General features: G+C 34.9%; 1 protein-coding gene across 1 annotated transcript in view; it reads right to left on the reverse strand.

Annotated features, from left to right (window-relative positions):
• The window catches only part of Nlk (nemo like kinase), a 139,969-nt gene that overhangs the window by 59,285 nt on the left and 61,251 nt on the right, over window positions 1-19,433 (reverse strand). The window contains exon 2 of the mRNA XM_047546043.1: window positions 1,257-1,386. Within this exon, the coding sequence (XP_047401999.1) occupies window positions 1,257-1,386 (130 nt within the window). The remainder of the gene's footprint in view (window positions 1-1,256; window positions 1,387-19,433) is intronic.

Below are 19,433 nucleotides of genomic sequence, written 5' to 3' on the forward strand. Positions count from 1 at the left end.
TTTACCAGATACCCTGAACATTTGTAATTTTTTTTCTTAAAATGAGACCCAAACTTAAGTCAAAGTTATAAAAGTTTCTGTGCAAACAAGCAGTCAGACTCACAAGAAATCATTTTTTATACAGTTTTTATTATGGAAATTAAAATAGCACAGGTTGAGTACTATCTGAAGAATTTGAGGCAATTTTTCTTTTCACATGAAATTGAAAAACAGGGTCCAATGCTAACAACCTCCAGGTAGACTTTACACATTACAAAACTTTTAACTCAGGATTAGTTGAGGAAAACCTATTTCTCAAAATGCAATGAGTCTATTTGTCCATGAGTCTTCACATTTCTACATAAAGTCACAGATAAACTAACCTTTGTTATTGTAAGGGCTATACTGTTTTTAAAGAAGACACTCTTTTCCTACATCTCTAATTAAAAATGTTAAAGAATAAAAATAAACACTAAAAACCAGGATTAGATTACTCACTTAAACCATTCGCTATGTATTAACTCTATTTTTGTGTTGAACATTAGTATTATTCTCTGTTAAATATCAACATTTGCTTTGTATCAATTAATATTTATCTGCCAGTGAATAAATCTTAGAATTCACTTAAACTTGATCATTGTTCAGTCCTAAAAAGGATCTAATTTGTCTCAAGTTTCTAAGTTCCTTAATAAGACACTTGGCTGTGGTTTCCTTCTAACCTATTTTCCCTACAAACACATGCTCCCTTTTTCTACAGGCTTTAAACATATTTAATAGCTATTCTTTGAAATAAAAAGACATTCAGACTCACAAATGCAGTATACAACACAATACCAAAGCCCATCTGCAACTTAATATGTGTAATGTTTTATAATTTGGGGTTAGGCCTCATGCAATTTGGAGTATAATTTTCAGACCTCCAAATAAAATTTTGATAAAATAGACTCCCAACTCCAATATGCCATTAAGGTTAGAAATTACTGATCTCAATAGTGAAAATTTAAGACAGTTATAGAGACTTAAAGACTACTAGAGAAGTAATGAAAGAATACAACTTAGAAAACTGAGTTTGTATACATCTATGTATGTGTGCCCCTTTCCACAATAATAGGTAGTCTATAATCTCACTGATGTGCTTATAACTTTTCAGAGTTTGGCATAAAATTATAGCTGATTTCCAAATTTTACTTGCATTCTTTTGAACACTCTTTTGTTCTTTACTAATTCAATAAAGTAGGTTTAGAAAGTAGTTTCCCCCAAACACCAATTTCACTTACATTATCATGTTTAAAAAAACACAACATCTTCAATTCCCGGAAGACTCTTTTGCAAGAGACCAGATTCTGGAAGACGTTGGGCATCTTTTTGAGTGCTACTCTCTTTCCATCTCTTGGATCTGTTACTGACCTAAAGAAGCAATATTTGGGGGAGGAAAAAAGACAGAAATCAATTCCAAACCTTGTTCTCCAATTTTTCAGATCAGATCATGACAAATATCTTCATCTTAAAACAACATTACATCCATATAATAAAACTTAAGGCATTAGTGAGAAAGCAGAGTATCCACAAAGAAAATGTTCAGTTACCCAACTCATCTTCCATGCTTTAAAAAAAAATCCCTGTTTATTAAACATTGTGCCCTTTCCGGATGATCACTAATACATCTGAGATTGGAGGAATATTAGTGGTAAAGCCATTTTAAAGATGGGAAGAAAAAATAAATAAACAGCATAGCACATTAACCATGATCAAAGTCAATCAGTCGCATGCTTTATTTTCAGACCCATATTCAAGATGGAAGAGATGGTCAAACACAATTTAAATATCTTGGTTTCTAAACAGATGAACACCTTTCAGTAAAATGGGCTAGCATTAGGTGAACAATGTCCCTTCCTCAGAAGTCTAAGTGGAGGCTTAGAGATCCCTCTAGTTCTTAAGTAATGATAACCTCTTCCCTTTTGTTTCCCAGCTTTCAGTGTGGTAGTTGTTCCTTGTGGATATTATTTCTTTAATAGCTCAATGTTCCCCGTTTTTTATTGTAGTCTTATAACCACTTGCATAACAAATTTCCTGTAATTACATTTCCCTATGTTTGAAATATCAGTGTGGTTTCCATTGAACTCAATCAATACATATTAAATGAAATAATTAAAAGAAACAAATCAATAAATTGGGTAAATCAGTCAACTGGTCATTTGGCTATTGATATGCCTTGAATTAACCTAAAGGGTTTTTTTTGTCTACCCACCATACTAAGACTGGTTGTTCTATGTGTTTACCTAGATTCCTGCTGATCATTCTCAGCTACCATGATCTTTAGTTCTGGTTCTGATTATCCAGTACTTTGAGTATTCCTCTTAGATTTGAGTAATTTTAAAATCTGATCCATGTGTCATCAATGCATTTATTCAAGTTTAAGTTCAGAAAAAGACAGAATGCACCTTGTCAACAGATAAAGCATTAGAAACCATCTATGAAGCTGTTACCCAATGATTAATCTTGGGTATATTCAATTAATTACTCTTTCAATTCACTATGATCAATGTCATCATCTTGTCCACAAGGAAATCAAACAACCATCAAACTGCCTTTCTGAAAATAAAATATTCCTATTATCTACCTATATCTAAAACAAAATCACCCAAATTTCTCTATGAATTAATCTTAGTGATCACTACTTTCTTTATCAAGTATGGGAAGCTCATGTATGGGAAGCTGGCCTTATTTAGTAGAATCAGACTAGGTTGAGCCATGTGACAGATACCTGGCTTCTAGGAACTGCCGAGAAGTATGTGGCGCTGCGTGGGAGTGGTTCCCTGTCTCTTCTGGAATTTTCCCCCTAAGAGGATGGCTCCCCTAACTCCACCCTATCCTGTCCATCACAGAAGAAGCTCCTCCTGGTCCTTGCCCCCTTTTACCTGCATATTATAAGTATAGGAGAGTTGGGCAACTCAGTTGTTGTAAAGAGGCCAGAGTTGATATGACCAGACCGTCACACCCCCATCTCATAAAAAGAATATTGGCTCTCGTGTGTCTGAGTAGAAAAGTTTTTTGGGTCATAGACAGAAAAACCTCCAACATCCTCCTCTGGCAGTTAACCCTTTCCTCCTCCACATGAGACATGGCAGAGAGAACCCCAACACTCATGAAACTCTTAAATGATGGATTCTAGTATTTTTAAACACAGGAGGGCTACTTTTTCTTCTACTGATTGAAAATTTGGTAAAACAATTAAGTATTATCACTTTTGAGTTTTCAGTAGCTTGAAATGTAATTCAGTTAGGCCAGGAGACCTAATATTAGACACCGCTGCTTAGAAAATAACAAACAAGATCTAGAACACGGCTTAAATTGCATATAAACTAGGAAAATAAAATAGTGGAGAAACTGAATATACATTATAGTCTGTTAGTTGAAGGCTATTTTTTTTTCCTTTTGGTTCAATATACTACTTATGTATCTAGCTAACAGAAGACAAAAAATGTCAAGGAAAAGTCAGGAACAGTGGCGCACACCTGTAATCCCAGTGACTACGGAGCCTGAAGGAAGAGGATCATAAGTTCAAGAGCAGTTTGGACAACTTAGTGAGGCACTGTCTCAATATAAAAATAACAAAAGGGATAGGAATGTAGCTCAGTGGTAGAGCACTCTTGGGTTCAATCCCCAGAACAACAACAACAAAGTCAAGGAAATACAAAGGAAGGAAAATTTTGGATTACACACATTATGTAATTGTCATGTCTCTAGTCTTTTTAAACCTGGAATAGTTATCTAGCATGTCCTTCATGACAATACTGTTTTTGAAGAGTACAGGACAGTTAATTTATAGACTGTACCTCAGTTTAGGTTTGTTTGGTGCTATTCATAATTAGATTCTGATTATGCTGGCTTAAAAAAAATTGTTTCATTGGTACTGGCAATTGGACCCAGAGTCACTCTACACTAAAGAGCATCCCCAGCTCCCTACCCTCCTTTTTTTTTTTTTTTTGTTTCCCCAATTTGAGACAAGGTCCCAGTACGGTGCTGAGGCTGGCTTTAAATCTGGTGATCTTCTTGTTCAATCTCCAAGTAAGTAGTTGAGGTTATTCCACTATGCCTAGCCCTGCATTTTTGATAGGAATACAGAAGTACTATCTTCTCAGAGCATCATATTTGCAGGCAGGATGTTAATATGTCCCATCACTGGTGATAACTTTAGTTACTTGGATGAGGTGTCTGCCAGTTTTCTCCACTGTAAAATTACTATTCCCTGCCCCCCACTGTAACTGTAAATATCCTATTCCTCATTCAACTTTGACTTACTACCTTCAGCATCCATTGATTTTTGCCTAAAACAATTATTAAGGATGCCAAATGGTACTTTAATAAATTTAACACCTTTAATAGCCCAGAACAATAAATACTAGTTTTTAAGTGAATAAATTGATTTTAAAAAATGCTCTCTCCAAAGGCCTAATCCATTATTACTTCTTCCTAACTTGTGACCTGTTCTTGCTGATCTTCCTATTGCTCTAACATAAACCTGCTCCTGGAAATACTTAGTACTCAAGATTAGTACTGTGTCTTGTAATGTTTTAAGGTGAAATTTGCAAAGCAGCATTTTATTTTATTATTCATGCAAAAGTCAGTCATGCCTGTGGCTGGTAACAATATAACTCTAATGAATGTGAATGGCAGTGCAGTAATTTCACGCCATGTTGAGTTTGTTCTCTCTTAACTTGAGTTAGCAGATGCTTTAGTTCAGCACAAACAGTACCACACAGCAAAGATAAGTGTGGAAGCATGTTATACAGGAATTCTTTTATTTCCTTTGTTACTCAAAGGCTTGTTGTGCTTAGTTTCTCTGTTGCTGCAATACCCTGGTTACTCCAAATACTTTTGTTAATTAAGCTCCAGATGTAGAGATAATGAGTAACTTTTAGGGCAACTTTGCTCATTTCAGAAAAAAAGGAGCTATCCTTATACCTGCAATTCACTTATTGGTTAGTTATTTTCCCTGCTAAATATTGGATGCCCTAAATAGTATATCTCTCATTTTCATCTTACTACCATTTTAAGCATTCAAGTTATACTACCAGGTGTTTACTTCCCAAATTTTAAATTAATATTTGATTTTTTTCATACACCATGTTAAAAATAAAGTTGTAAAGGTTTTGACAAAGATTTCTTTACACCTGCCTGGAGTGTGTCATCTTCCTCTGCTCTTAGAATAAGTCCAACTGTTTTTTAAAAAGGCAAAAGAATCTAAGTCATTCTTCAGAGAGAGAGAGAGAGACCTTGTCAAGAGTACAAAAACAAAACAGAAAGCTTTTTAGATCTGTTGTGGTCATTTTGTCATAAAGTTTTCTTAATCCCAGGAAACTATGACCATTGTCACGAATCTGCTTGAATTATTGAGAAGCAGAAAACCTGGAATGAAACAAGAATGAAACTTATTGGGGACACTTTCCTGGGCACCAAAATGTCACTTAAAACATGTTTAAAGTATCAAAACATCTTTAAATTGTTGCTTAAAACATCTTTAAATTAGCAAGAATCTCCAAGAAATTTAAAGTTCCTCATCAATTTTTATGCAAAGAATCTTTTTCCCTATGTTTTTAGCAATTCCCAAGTTTATGTTTCTGATACAGGTTTTTAGCTATTCAAGAGAAACAAATGATTTATAGTAAGAATGCTTCAACTTAGATTAAGAAAATCAAGTACTCCTAATTCTATTCATGTCAAGTTGTCATCAGTAATCCCCTATTTTTTGCTATATATACTACAATTACTATGTCAACTGTACCAATACAGTATATAGCTCAGTAACAGAATCTCCTAACTAGATTCTAAATATTTAGATTATTGCTTTCACATTCATTTTGAAAAGCACTTCCTTAGAAGTTATTTTTACTTTTATTTAGATTGTATGCTTGAGAAAAAACAGATTATGAGGCAAAATTTTTGACAAATAAGTCTAGAAAATGTATCCTTGCTGTACTTTAGTCCTTGTTATATATTCAAAGGCACATGTAAAATTTAAGGAATAAATTAAGGAACAAGGAATTTATTTTTATGTCTCTTTGCTCTTTCTAACCAGAATTTTAACAGGCTATAGTATGTATGCACTCTGCCATAATTTATACACCATCTTGAAGAAAAAACCCTGTAAGCCTCCCTCTCCCATTTTAAAAAAAAGGGATTCTCATCTTCATGTTTACATTGTTTGTTCCATTGGCTGAGTTTTTTGTTTGTTTATTCAAATCTGTATTTGCTGAGTTAGCTGTATGCATAAGAAAGGGATCCTTTTTCTTTTTTCTCAAGATTCCGTAAAATGATTCCCAAATTTGTTACTTTATTTACTTTATATTATAAGGAAAAAAGGCTTTATACAATAGGTAAACCAAGGCTATGGTGAAACAGTTCATCATTCATTCCATATCCTCCTAACATTATTGACTTGCAGAAGCAAAATATCTATATTTAACTGAAAGAGTTAAATATGAACTTAACTATCCTCTAATCCTGTTTAAATAAATGACACTAGGCCATTCTGATCTATTGTGAAGCACTCAAGGGCACTGATAGAGGAGCAGGGATAAGCAACAGGCCATCCATCCAATATCAGATCACATATTTATTTTCAAATACTTATTACTAGAGTAAGAACTCACTTTTAAGACCCCTCTAATTTCCCACCAATAATGCTGGATAAGTTAAAATGTAAATGAAAATCATTTAATTTTTTTTTCCTGTGGTCCTGGGAATATTTGATTGCTCTTTGGACCATGAATTAATCAGTTCCATCCATACTGTACATCCTGCAAAGATATAACACTTTTTCCCTCCTAAGTCACTGTCAAATATCTCTGTGAGGAATCCAACCTGCCTGCAATGAAATGGTCACCCTGCCTTTTTAAAGGGGATTTTCTCACGTGAGAGGGTGAACATGAAACAGCCCGTCTGCCAAGTGTAGGGAGTTTTCATGGCCCACTAGTCACAGTTCTCTCTTAGGAACAGGCCTATGAATATTGCATGGGGAGAAAAACTAGTTGCAATGAAGAAAAGGTTTCTATGCAAAGCCACAAAGGAAAATAATTTACATCTCCCTCTTGCATTTTAACAATTTTGGGCAAGAAGAGGTCATAAAGGGTAACTAAAACTATGTCACAGAAAAATGCACTTGCTTTTAATCACATTAATGACTTCCTGAAAGTTATGTGTTCCATCATAAGAATACTATTTAGGACTATAAAGGCTAAAAAGGTTAAAAAGCTTAAAGAACGGCAATTTTTGCTGCACATTATGTTTCTAAACATAGAAAATGCCACATGACATCTGGGCATGGTGGCACACGCCTGTAATCCCAGTGGCTCAGCAGGCTGAGGCAAGAGGATGGAGAATACAAAGCCAGCCTCAGCAACTTAGTGAGGTCCTAAGAAACTCAGGGAGACACTGTCTCTAAATAAAATTAAAAAGGGCTGGTGACGTGGTTCAGTGGTTAAGTATCCCTGGGTTTAATCCCTGATACCAAAAAGAAAAGAAAGACAAAAAAGAATTGTTTACTAACATGGTAGGTTTATAACAGTGTGGCTTTGCATCATCAAAAAACTTTTAATGAGGGTCAGGGATAGAACTCAGCTTGCCTAGCACATACAAGGCCCTGGATTCAGTCCCTTAGCACCATGAAAAAGAAAAGAAAAAAACTTCAGTGAATTTAGAAAGAAAGTTCACATCATCAGGAAAAAACTTTGTTCTTGTCATAAGGAACACTTTGTTATTTAATATTTTAATGGGTAGGCTAGTATTTTAATAATTAATACAAAATTCAAGTCATGGTATACAGATGGTTAAAAAACAGTGAACACACTAATAGTGAAAAGACATTTTTTAAATAAAAGGGGAAATTTGAATATGGCTTGGTACTATGGTTATACATAAAATGCCTGTATTTTCTAAAGATGTATACCTAATTTTATGTCTCAAAAAACATAAAGGGCTGGAGATGTAGCTCAGTGGTAGAAAGTTTACTTAGCATGCACAAAAATCTTTGGTAATAATAAAAACAGATAGTTGCAAACTGAAGCAATCTTGATAATTATCATATCGGGATGAGAAAGTAAAGAAAATAATATGTATTTGAAATTTTTCAAAATAAAAAAATAGAAATGAAATTTATAAAAACACTATTTGTAATATTAAAAATATTCTCCCAGTAGCTCAAGAAGGTAAGGCAGGAGGATCGCAAATTGACAGCCTGCCTCAGCAACTTAAAACCCTGTCTAAAAATTAAAAAACAAAACGGGCTGGGGATGTGGCTCAGTGGTTATGCGCCACTGGGTTCAATCCCTGGTACCAAAAAAAAAAAAAAAAAAAAAGCAAGAAACAGAAAGAAAGAAAAACGTTATCTGGGATTAAAGCTAACAAATGCTATGCTATGAAAGACTTCTACAAAAAGCAACTAAAAACTTTTGAAAACATTAAAGAATAGACACATATTCACCAACTAGAAGATGCAATAGTGTAAAAACTTCAATTCTCCCCAAACTGACTTCTAGCTTGAGTGAAATCCAATCAAATCGTCACAAGGTTTTCTTTTTGTGAAACAGACAAATTATTTCTAAAGCTTTTATGGAAATGCAAGGGTGCAAAGAACAGCTAAAACACTTGAAGAACAGGTGGGAGACATTGCCCTGCTAGATTTGACGCCTTATTACAAGCTACAATAATTGACATCACGTAATTTTCGTGCAAATATAGTCCAATGAAATAGAAATATGACCTAGTAATGGAATCTTGCATATATGAACACTCGACTTATCAAAAAGGTGGCCTGAGCTGGGAGTGGTGGCCCAAGTTTGTAATCTCAGCAGCTTGGGAGGTTGAGGCAGGAGGATTGTGAGTTCAAAATCAGTCTCAGAAACTTAGCAAGGCTCTGAGCAAATCAGAGACCCTGTCTCTAAACAAAATACAAAAAAGAGTTGGGGATGTGACTCAGTGGTTAAGTGCCTCTGGATTCAATTCCTGGTATGGGGAAGCAGTGGGAAGGTGGCTCTGTAGAGCAGAGGAGACAGGAAAGTTATAGTAGTTATTGAGTTATTGTCTCTTAGCTTCAAATCCATCCTGCTAAATTCTGGTCTGTAATAATAGCAGCTGAATTCAATTTATTTTTTTCCCCAACTCTTGTAGAACTAGCCTCACTGTATCCTCCACCAGAGACACCAACAGTAGTGAGCCCATATCCTTTCCTCAGGTGACTGAATTTGCTGCATGAGGTTTAAAGTTTTAATAATTCCAAGTTCTTACCTATATTCTCCCAGGTGTGAGATGGAAACTGCTACTTCTGTGATATCTTAGTGCTCTTTTCTTGCCTTTTTCATTACCTACCCAACAACTTTATTGGTATTTTTTTCATATTGAACACTGTTTAAGTAATTGTAGTTTTACTTCACATTACATACACAAATAGGTGGGTTTTAGATACAGACGTGAAGTGCAAAATCACACAATTTTTAGAAGATAACATATAGGACAATGTCTTCAAGATATCTGGGGGAAAAAAGATAATTTGGGCAGGGATAAGATGTCTTCCATGACAAAAAAAAAAAAAAACAACCCACTAATTATACTGGAAAAATTGATATTTACCTACTTTAAAATCAAGGACTTCTGTTCCTATCTATACATTGTTAAGAGATAAAAATGCAAGTCACAGAGGATGCTTGCAACACTTACAAGAACAAAGGGCTCTTATCCAGATATATATGGAACTCTTATGAATCAATTTTTTAAAGTCTGGCAATAGCAAATGTTTTATGAAGATGTAGTGCAATGGCAATTCTTAATAGACTTTTGGTAGTTGTGTGTGCATTGGTAAATCACTTAGAAAACAAGTTGGAATATAGATAGATAGATAGATAGATAGATAGATAGATAGATAGATTTTGACCCTGTAATTTGACTCCTTGATATATACACTAAAACACATACACTTTTTTTTTTTAAGCAGACATTATTTGTAATACCCTTAAAATAGGAAAAAAACTCAAATATCCATGAACAGTAGTAAAATGGCTTAAAGTGATATTTGTATTATGGGATATTCTATAGCAATTAAAATGAACTACTGCTACATGCAGCACACAGATGAATCTCACAAACAATTCTAAAAAAAGAAACCAATCACAATGAACATGTACTACAAGATTTCTTTTCTATAATATTAAAAAAAACATATGACAAGTTAAATTCTAATGTTTAGGGATATATACTTAAAGAGATACAAACTTAAGAAAGTGGTTACCATGAAGTGTGTTATACTTAGGAGTGGAGATCATGGTGGGAGAGGGCATAGAGAACTTCTAGGTACTAGTGATGTCTTAGTTTTCACCTGAACGCTTATAGTGATATGTAATACTATTGTGATAAATCATTGAGCTGTACATTTTATTTTGTGTATATGTTTCTATATGTGTGTTATATACAACTGAAAAGGCTTTTAAAAAAGGCAAACTGCCCAGTTTAATTTTTTGGCATAAAAGCATTTTAGCTTGAAATCTGTATAAGTAATTTTTAAAGAAGATGATTCTTTCCCTTATTTTTCATATTGATATACATATAGACCAGCTCAGTGGATTTTTGTCACTTCTTTCCCTGTGCCACAGGTTCATTCTGTAAAGAGTAGTATGTTAAGATATCTTTTTTTATGTTTTGGTACAATTTCAAAGGAATCTGTTTGCTCAAAAAAAAATAAACAGGAGATTCCTGCTGTGCCTCGTGCGCTGACAGACCTCCCGGCTCTGGTGTGTTTCCTTTGCTGCCGACACTCATCATCTTGCTCGGCCCCATATTCTCCTCAGGCGGACCCTGAGGAGGTACATCAGACCTTGTTGCCCAACAAGGACAACAACTGGTGCCCCCTGTGAGGAACACGAAGTCGTCGGGCTGCGGTCCAGCCCACCTAGTCCTCCTGCCTTGAGGTCCCACATATGCCGGTGTGGAGGGAGTAACCAGCCCAACCATCAGTGGCATGTCCTAGTAAGGAGTATGATATAGTAGCCCCATTCTCCACAAGTAGTGGGAGATAATTGTTTCACAATTTTCTGCGTCCAAACCTGAATTGAACCAGGAAAAAGGGTTAAAATGCCCTAGGCACAAAGTTTCTGCTAAAACCTGTCAGCTCCTTCTAGATCTCAGTCAAGGCTTACATTGAAATGTAAATGGAGGAAGCCAGAATGCTTCTTAGTAGGAGACCGGTCTCAAACCAAAGGAAAAAAAAAAAAAAAAAAGAGCAAAAAGAGTCTTATCTAAACTCCAGCAAAAGTAAATTTTATGGTGCTTTACTAAAGTAATTAACGGCCATATCATTTTTCCAGGACTCTTGTTTTTTTTGAATTCTACATTTTTTTTGAGCTCATGACTTTTTTTGATTTTTTTATTCAACTAGAGTTTTTGAACATCTGTTACATTGCAATGGAGATTCACCTATAAAGTTACAAAGCCTTTGATTTTGTGTTATTTGTATATTGTGCTGTCTGATGTCATGTTTTGTCTGTATCAAAATTGAGCACTCTTAAAATTAAAATTTAAAAATGGATCCAAATATTTTTAATTCACGTGATTTAAAAAGGTTCAATTTAAATTAGGTAAACTAATAGAAGTAAAATGTCTTTAAAATTAACTCACAAATCTCTAGGTGGTGGTCAAACTAATAAAATGTTGATGTTTATAAAATGTCTAACACATCAATTTTTCTAGGACTCTTCTTCAACAGGAAAGAGATGGCAAATACTATTTACACTTGTCTAACATCTTTTTTTTTTTTACACTTGTCTGATATCTTGGGTTTTTTTTTTTTACAATAAGATGAGTGAATTAGAGTTGACATATATGGGATTACTCAAACGTGTTTGTTAGAGGCATCTGATTAATTTACAAAGTTATCCATGGAGTAACATACTTAAAAACATTATTCTTTGTATATTAAATGTGTTCATATTTTCCAGGTATATAAGCCTTTAAAGCAGAAAATTTATCAAGATGCTAGTCTCCAAATTAAACTTGTCTGTAATGGTAAACCTATCATTTAATATTCTATATAGGACCTGACATCAATAGGGTATATGTAAAATTTGTTAAATGTATTTCTAAAAGTTAGAGCCTGATTTGTTTCAAGGTTAAGCATGAAAGCATTTTGCCACTTTGCCACACAAAAGGAAACTTAAAAGCTCTCTCAGCCTTTCTTTAATTCATGTTTTAGATAAAATGTTAAATTGTGTTAACTAATGTTCATATAGACTCAGGAGTCAATATATGTAAACTGCCTAAAATGACATTGAAGAAAGAGTATAATGCGCAATAGCAAAAATGGGACAACAGTGATTAAGATTAGGGTCTCTAACCTCATGACTTTAGACAGTGGACTTCCTTGAGAGCTACACAGAACTCCTAACATTGCACTTTGCAGCTATACCATCTTAGATCTACAGGTTCAACCTGATTCCTTGGCCGCTCTCATCCTGCAATGGCGAAGGAAGGAGGGCTTTGCCTGTTCCTTGGTGAAGAGTGCTGTTTCTACGCCAACCGCTCTGGCATTGCACAAGATAAAATCAAAAACTTACAAGAAGATCTGGAACATCGTAGGAGCGAGCTCCACTCTAATTTTCTCTGGAGTGGGTTATATGGGTGGCTCCCCTACCTCCTCCCACTTATGGGCCTGCTAATCACCATTATCCTTGTGTTCACCTTTGGGCCTTGCATAATCGATAAGCTTATCCATTTTCTGAAAAGCTAGGCTAAGTCTATGCAGCTCATGGTGGTCCGACAGCATTATACCGCCCTTCATAATGATGACTGGGAGCCCTATAGGATCATGGATCACTCGTTTTGGGACACTGGGGTCTAAGTATCTCTCCCTTAAGCCCTGCTCCTCCTGAGGGGCCCGCTTGAAGTGCTAAGGTGGTAGTCAATGACGGGTAAGACCTCAGAGGAGGACAACCTAAGACAGGCACACCTTCAAGTAAGGCGGACCCCCAAACTGCTAGGGTGATGTTCCATGATGGGTAAGACCCTCCCAGGGGCAACCTAAGACAGACACACCTTTAATATAAAACAAAAAAGGGGGATATGTTGGGACTAATGACACATTAACTAACTCAGGCTGACTCCTTACTCCCTGGCGAGTGAGCAAGAGCAAGGCCTCAAAGGCGGTTTCGATAGTTAATGATGATAAATTGGACCACTGTCAGGGATTGGTTAACAACAGTTCTGTGAACGTGATCAGCTCGTGCTTGCCATATAGTCCTATGGGACTCTCACCTGCATGAACACCCTGTGCCTTGCTGACCTTTAAGCTAATTGGTTCCCGCCTAGCCCCCACCCCACATAAAAGCTGTGTGATTTCCTCAATAAAAGAAATTCCTGCTGTGCCTTGTGCGCTGACAGACAAAAAAATAAAAATAAAAATAAAAAAAATAAACATTTTCTTCATCTTTAAACAAGAATATACTATTAAGAAGCATTCCATAGGAAAATGCTGGCAGCAGAATTGAGGACTATAGTCCCACCCCTAATCTAATCACAGTCTCCTAACATCTTCCATTGTGAAGCAAAATGCTGAAATAGCTACAATATATAGATGTGCTTCAGATATAGATGTGTGTTTTTAATTAGTTAGCCTGTTATAAATAACCAAAACCAAAAATATTGCAAAAACAAAATAAGAGGCAAGACTTCCAGCTGTGGCAAACTGAAGAGGTCAGCAAATCCTCTCCCCAAAACAACTATAAAATTAGATAACATTTATCAAAAACAAACATTTCGGGGCTCTAGAAAATGACCAAAGTCAAATGACAAATTTAAAAGTATTTATGAAAAAATGCTAAAATTTGATTCAAAGAACTGTGGGAGTCAGTGGCATTACTGCTTGGAGCTGCTCCTTATGCATACCTACCCTGACCCCAGCACAGTTCCTGCAATAGTTCTACCTGAGAAGGGGAGGCAATGAAAACCAGCAACTTAGAAATCAAAAAATCCACACCCAGTGGCTGAGAGTAAAAGTATCAAACTCCACTGGAAAATAACAGAGAAAGACTATATAGCTCTGCTAGCCTGAGTTGCTGCCCCAGATGGGAAGATAAATAGACAAGGAAACTAACAAAGAGAATCTGAAAATGGAAGAACCCCTATATGGTCTAGATAAACTCTCTAAACATTGTTGGCTGATTGGAAGTTAAGTATATACACAGAGGGAACCAGAGGGGGACCAAGAAGAATTTTTTTTGCATGAGGTACAGTCACTCAGGTCCCTGCTTTTTGTTGTTGTTGTTGTTTAATTGTTATTTTAATTTCTGGCCTGCCATTCTTGGGGTTTCCCTTGTGTCTGCATAGCCTTATAGTCGGTGGTCAGTGACTGAGTAATGGTTGTGTTCCAACATTCTGAGCCAGTAAGACTTTCACCTTTTGATCATCCCTCTGTGTGTATGTGTGTGTGTGGAGGATCTCATCGAATTTTCACAAATGCCTAGCTTTTATTTTCTGCTGAGCCCTTTAGTTCTCCTCACATACAGGAAGCCTCCCAGTTAGCCAAGGATGTATGGAGAGCTTGGGCTGAGAGGATTTGCTGAACCCAAAGGGTAAGTTAAATCCACACATACATAGATATCTAAAACAGAGAAGTGGGGGCTGGGGCTGGGGCTCAGTGGTAGAGCGCTTGCCTAGCATCAGGATTCGACCTCAGCACCACATAAAAATAAATAAATAAAATGGAGGTGTTGTGCCCATCTACAACTAAAAATATGAAAAAAAAAAAAAAAAAACACTAGAAGTGGTATGTGAGTAAATAGAGGAATACATTGTTGGGCTTATAATATGTATGTGCAATGTATTTATATGACAATAATAACATAAAAGGGAGAAGAAACTGAGCTATATTGGAAAAACATTGCAATATTTTACTAGAATCAAGACAATATTAATTTGAAATAGACTTTGGAAATTAAGATGCATGCCTGGAACAATCAATAAGAAAATAACTAAAAAACAAAAAGAGGGTTAAACCATCAAAAGATGAGGACTGGAATTGTAGCTTAGTGTGAAGTACATATTTTGCAAGTACGAGGCCCTAGGTTCAATCCTCAGCACAAATGTGGATGTGCAAACACACACACAATCGACAGATTAGTAAAAACAATCATCTACAAATATCTGTTTAACACAAAATAAGGAAATAAAGGAAAAATATAGGAACAAAAGAAACATGAAGCATATAGAGGGCATTTCATATTTGTGGTTAAAAGACTCAATTTTAGGGCTGGAGTTGTGGCTTAGTGGTAGAGCTCTTGCATAGCTTATGTAAGGCACTGGGTTCAATTCTCAGCAATAAATATAAATAAATGAATAAAAAAATAAAGGTCTATAAACATCTAAAAAAAATAAAGAATCAATGGTAGTATGGCAATTCTCTCAAACAGTGACCTCCTGATTCCCTAAAATCTCAGTCAAACTGTAACCATCATATACTCCTGGTGGGAATGTAAAATGACACAACCACTTTGGAAAACAGTTTGAGTCTTTAAAAGTTAAATATAAACTTACATAACCCAGCAACTCTACTCTTTGGGTCTACACAAGAGAAATGAAAATATATATCCTCACAAAAACATATGTGAATATTCATAGCAGCATTATTCATAATAGTCCAAAGCTGGAAAGAGTCAAATCCATCAACTAGTAATTGTATAGACAAACTATAATACACCTATTCAATGGAACAAACTACTACTTACTAACACATGGATAAACCCCAAAAGCATTGTGCTAAGTAAAAGAAGCCAGACACAAAAAGGCCATATAATGTACAATGATACCATTTATATGAAAGTTTTAGTATAAACAGTGCATTTCAGTTGTTGTCTAGGGTTCAGAGTAGAAACTGCTAATTGGAAGTTTTTGGAGTGATGAAAATATCCTAAAACTGAATACTGAAAATATTCTAGTAATTGTCATAGAACACTATAAAATGTTCACTAGAAGTCACTGAATTTATGATGGGTCATTTTATGGTTATGTCTCAAAGAGCTGTTAAAACAAAAATCATCACCACAGAATACCAAGCGTTTACAACATTTTAGGTTCTATTCTGATTTATTTTCTACAATTCCTTACACTTTGTCTTTAATATTTTATATAGCTTTTCCATTTATCCAAACAGGTTATTCACTAAACCAATACAGAAATTTCAAATCAAATATTCAAACAAATACAATTTTTATTTTGTTTCTTTTTCTTTCATTTTAATGACATTTTATTTAGTTCATCTGGAATTCCTATCATGTGTGGAATGAGATATTCATTTATTATAATATAAACTATGGGCCAATTTTTGGAACTGCTATTTGCTTTACGGTTCACTAATTCATTTTCAACCAGTACTTATCCAATAAGATTACTGATCCCATGGACAGGGATGTAGCTCAGTGATAGAGCACTTGCCTACCATGTGGGAGGCCCTGCATTCAATCTCAGAGTGAGAGGAACAGTACTATTAACCCTTGAGCACAAAGATTCTATTACTTATATATATCCTCCTAGAGCTTAGAACAGTATCCCGTCCAGGTCAATTTCTATACTAAATCACCTGGTCATCAAGAATTTTTTTTTTAATGCCAAAAACCTCTTAATACGCATTCTAATTATATTATTCTTGAGAGTTTTTTCATCTAATATGTATTTTAATTATATTATTATTGAGAGTTTTTTTTATCTACGTTCAACAAGATTGCTTTTAATTTTGTGCCCTAGTCTTAGCAGGCATCATATTTTGTCTGACTCACAAAAGAGTAGCCTTCCATTAACTTCAGTGTTTATTACCTGTTTATATGACATAAGTATTACAAGTTTAAAAATATTCACAGTGGTTCCATTAAAATTTCTTGTGTTTCCTATTCCAACTAGTTTATCCAAAGTGTGTAGTTGTATAGTGTTTCTAAATTTTTGCAGGCTAGTTTATAAAATTTTTAATTTAAAAAATAACATTTCAGTAATTTTCGTCTTAATTTTGTCTTATTACACTGCTCTTTTCTAAGGTCCTTTTGAGCTTCACTGGTTCATTTTATTTGCTTGTTGAAACAGGCACAGAAGAATTGAAGAAAACTGTTAAGTTTACTTGCCAGCCTTATGAGCTGGATAACTGAGGTTTTCATGTCTTTCAAATAGTACAGTGCATTTATTTTATTTCCTTTTTTTATTCTAATTGAAGTCTTACTATGTTTTGCTGAGGATGCTACAGAATTTAAGTTGAATTTATTTACTAAAAAAATTGTGTATATTCAAATATGTGCATTTAAAACAAAGCACATGTGCCTACTTCCATTTCATTTTCTCAAAATTTTATCTTATTACATTATTGAGGGCCATTAATTTTTGGTTTATTTGAATGGAAACTTGCACAGTGAAATAAACATTGTCAAGTGTTCTAGTATATAGTTCTTTTATATATATTTTAGTTGTAGGTGGACACAATACCTTTATTTATTTATTTTTATGTGGTGCCAAGGGTTGAACCCAGTGCCTCACATATGCTAGGTAACCGCTCTACCACTGAGCTACAATCCCAGCCCCTGTATATAGTTCTTATACTTATCAGTTATCATTTCTCATTTTCCTTTATGTTATCTGGAATACATGTGCTGGTATATAACCATGGTGTATAAGACATATTTCAATTTTACAAAAAAAGTTGTTTTTAAAAAAATTTTTTTAGTTGTCAATGGACTTTATTTATTTATATGTGGTGCTGAGACTCCAACCCAGTGCCTCACACATGCTAGGCAAGGTTCTACCACTGAGTCATGACTCCAGTTCCCAAAAAAGAAGTTTTAAGATAAATATTTTATGTATTTCTCATTACACATGAATTGGAAATGATTTTAAGATAGTGATATACGGAAAACATCATTTGTTCATATAAATAAAGCACATTGTGTAACAGAATTTAGTTGAGTAATAAGTTCTGAATATGCAAAAATATTCTATAACTGAAAAAAAATAATAAAAAATGTTGACTCAGGTATGTTTTCAATAAAACAGGTACCACAAATCATTACTCTATATATTTCATGTTAGATTCTCCAACCATAACATGGATGTTTTAGAAGCAGGATAAGTTTTGGGGAAACATATTTGGAAACATGCAGTGACAAATATTGATTTTTATAGTTATGGTAAACAAAGTGACAAAGGAACTTAAATAAATCATCCATGATAGGAATAAATTTTGCAAATAATCAGGTTTTAAAGCTATGTTGGTGTTCTAACCATGACTGCAGCCTTGGCTCTGGGCACTGAAGCTTGCTGGCATGAGGTAGGGAGCATGATGGCTCTAAATGAGTAGGGTGATCATATTTTGTTAACAAAATCTACTGCAGGCCCACCTGGGGAAATGGGAGTAAGTTCAAAAGCTGCTAGCAACAGATAACAAGGGTTTTCTTCTGTGCCCAACCTATGGGTGAATCATCAGTTTTTATTATAACTCATTCTTTAAGAAGGGATGGGAAAGGATCTGGCTGCCCAAACATCTGGCAGAGGCTTTACTGATGACTGAAACCTTTTCCTAAATTGATTTTTTTAAAAAAAAATAGCAAATGACATCTGTAACCCTTTGAAGAACCATATTTTATCCCATTTGAAAAGCCAGTTACCTGGAGAAGATGATGAAAATACTATCCCAGGTTTAGATCTGAGGCATACCAGTACTTGGATCAAACAATACTTTAAAATTCTTTCATTACCAGTTAAAATACATAGATTAATGTAATTATAAACTATAAAATCTCAGGTAAAGTGGGATGCATTTGCCTCAGTCACAGTTCATTAGCCAAGACAAGCTACCTGTTATATACCACAAGAATTTCAGGTATATATTACATGGTAGAATGATTTTATTTTATTTTATTTTGCAGGGGTGGTAATCAGGGATTGAACTCAGGGGCACTTGACCACTGAGCCAAATCCCCAGCCCTATTTTGTATTTTATTTAGAGACAAGGTCTCTCTGAGTTGTTTAGGGCCTAAGTTGCTGAGGTTGGCTTTGACCTCACCATCCTCCTGCCTCAGCCTCCCAAGTTGCTGGGATTACAGGTGTGTGGCATTGTGTCCAGATGGAAGGACGATTTTATTTTTTATTTTAAAATTATTTTATATATTTTTTAGTTGTTGATGGACCTTTTTTAAAATTCATTTATTTATATGAAGTTCTGAGAATCAAACCCAATGCTTCATACATGCTAGGCAAGAGCTCTACCACTGAGTCACAACCCCAGCCTTGGTAGGATGATTTTAAATCCTCCTTTGGGATATGAATTTAAAAAGACAGCTCTGGGTGGAAAGGAGGTACCTGTCTCCTTTCTCTTGAGCTATGATAGAAACTGTGAAGATTCAAGGAAGCCATCAGACACAATCAAATACTTTAAAATTCAA

Source organism: Sciurus carolinensis, chromosome 3 (genome assembly GCF_902686445.1).
Source record: "Sciurus carolinensis chromosome 3, mSciCar1.2, whole genome shotgun sequence".
Taxonomy (NCBI): Eukaryota; Metazoa; Chordata; class Mammalia; order Rodentia; family Sciuridae; genus Sciurus; species Sciurus carolinensis.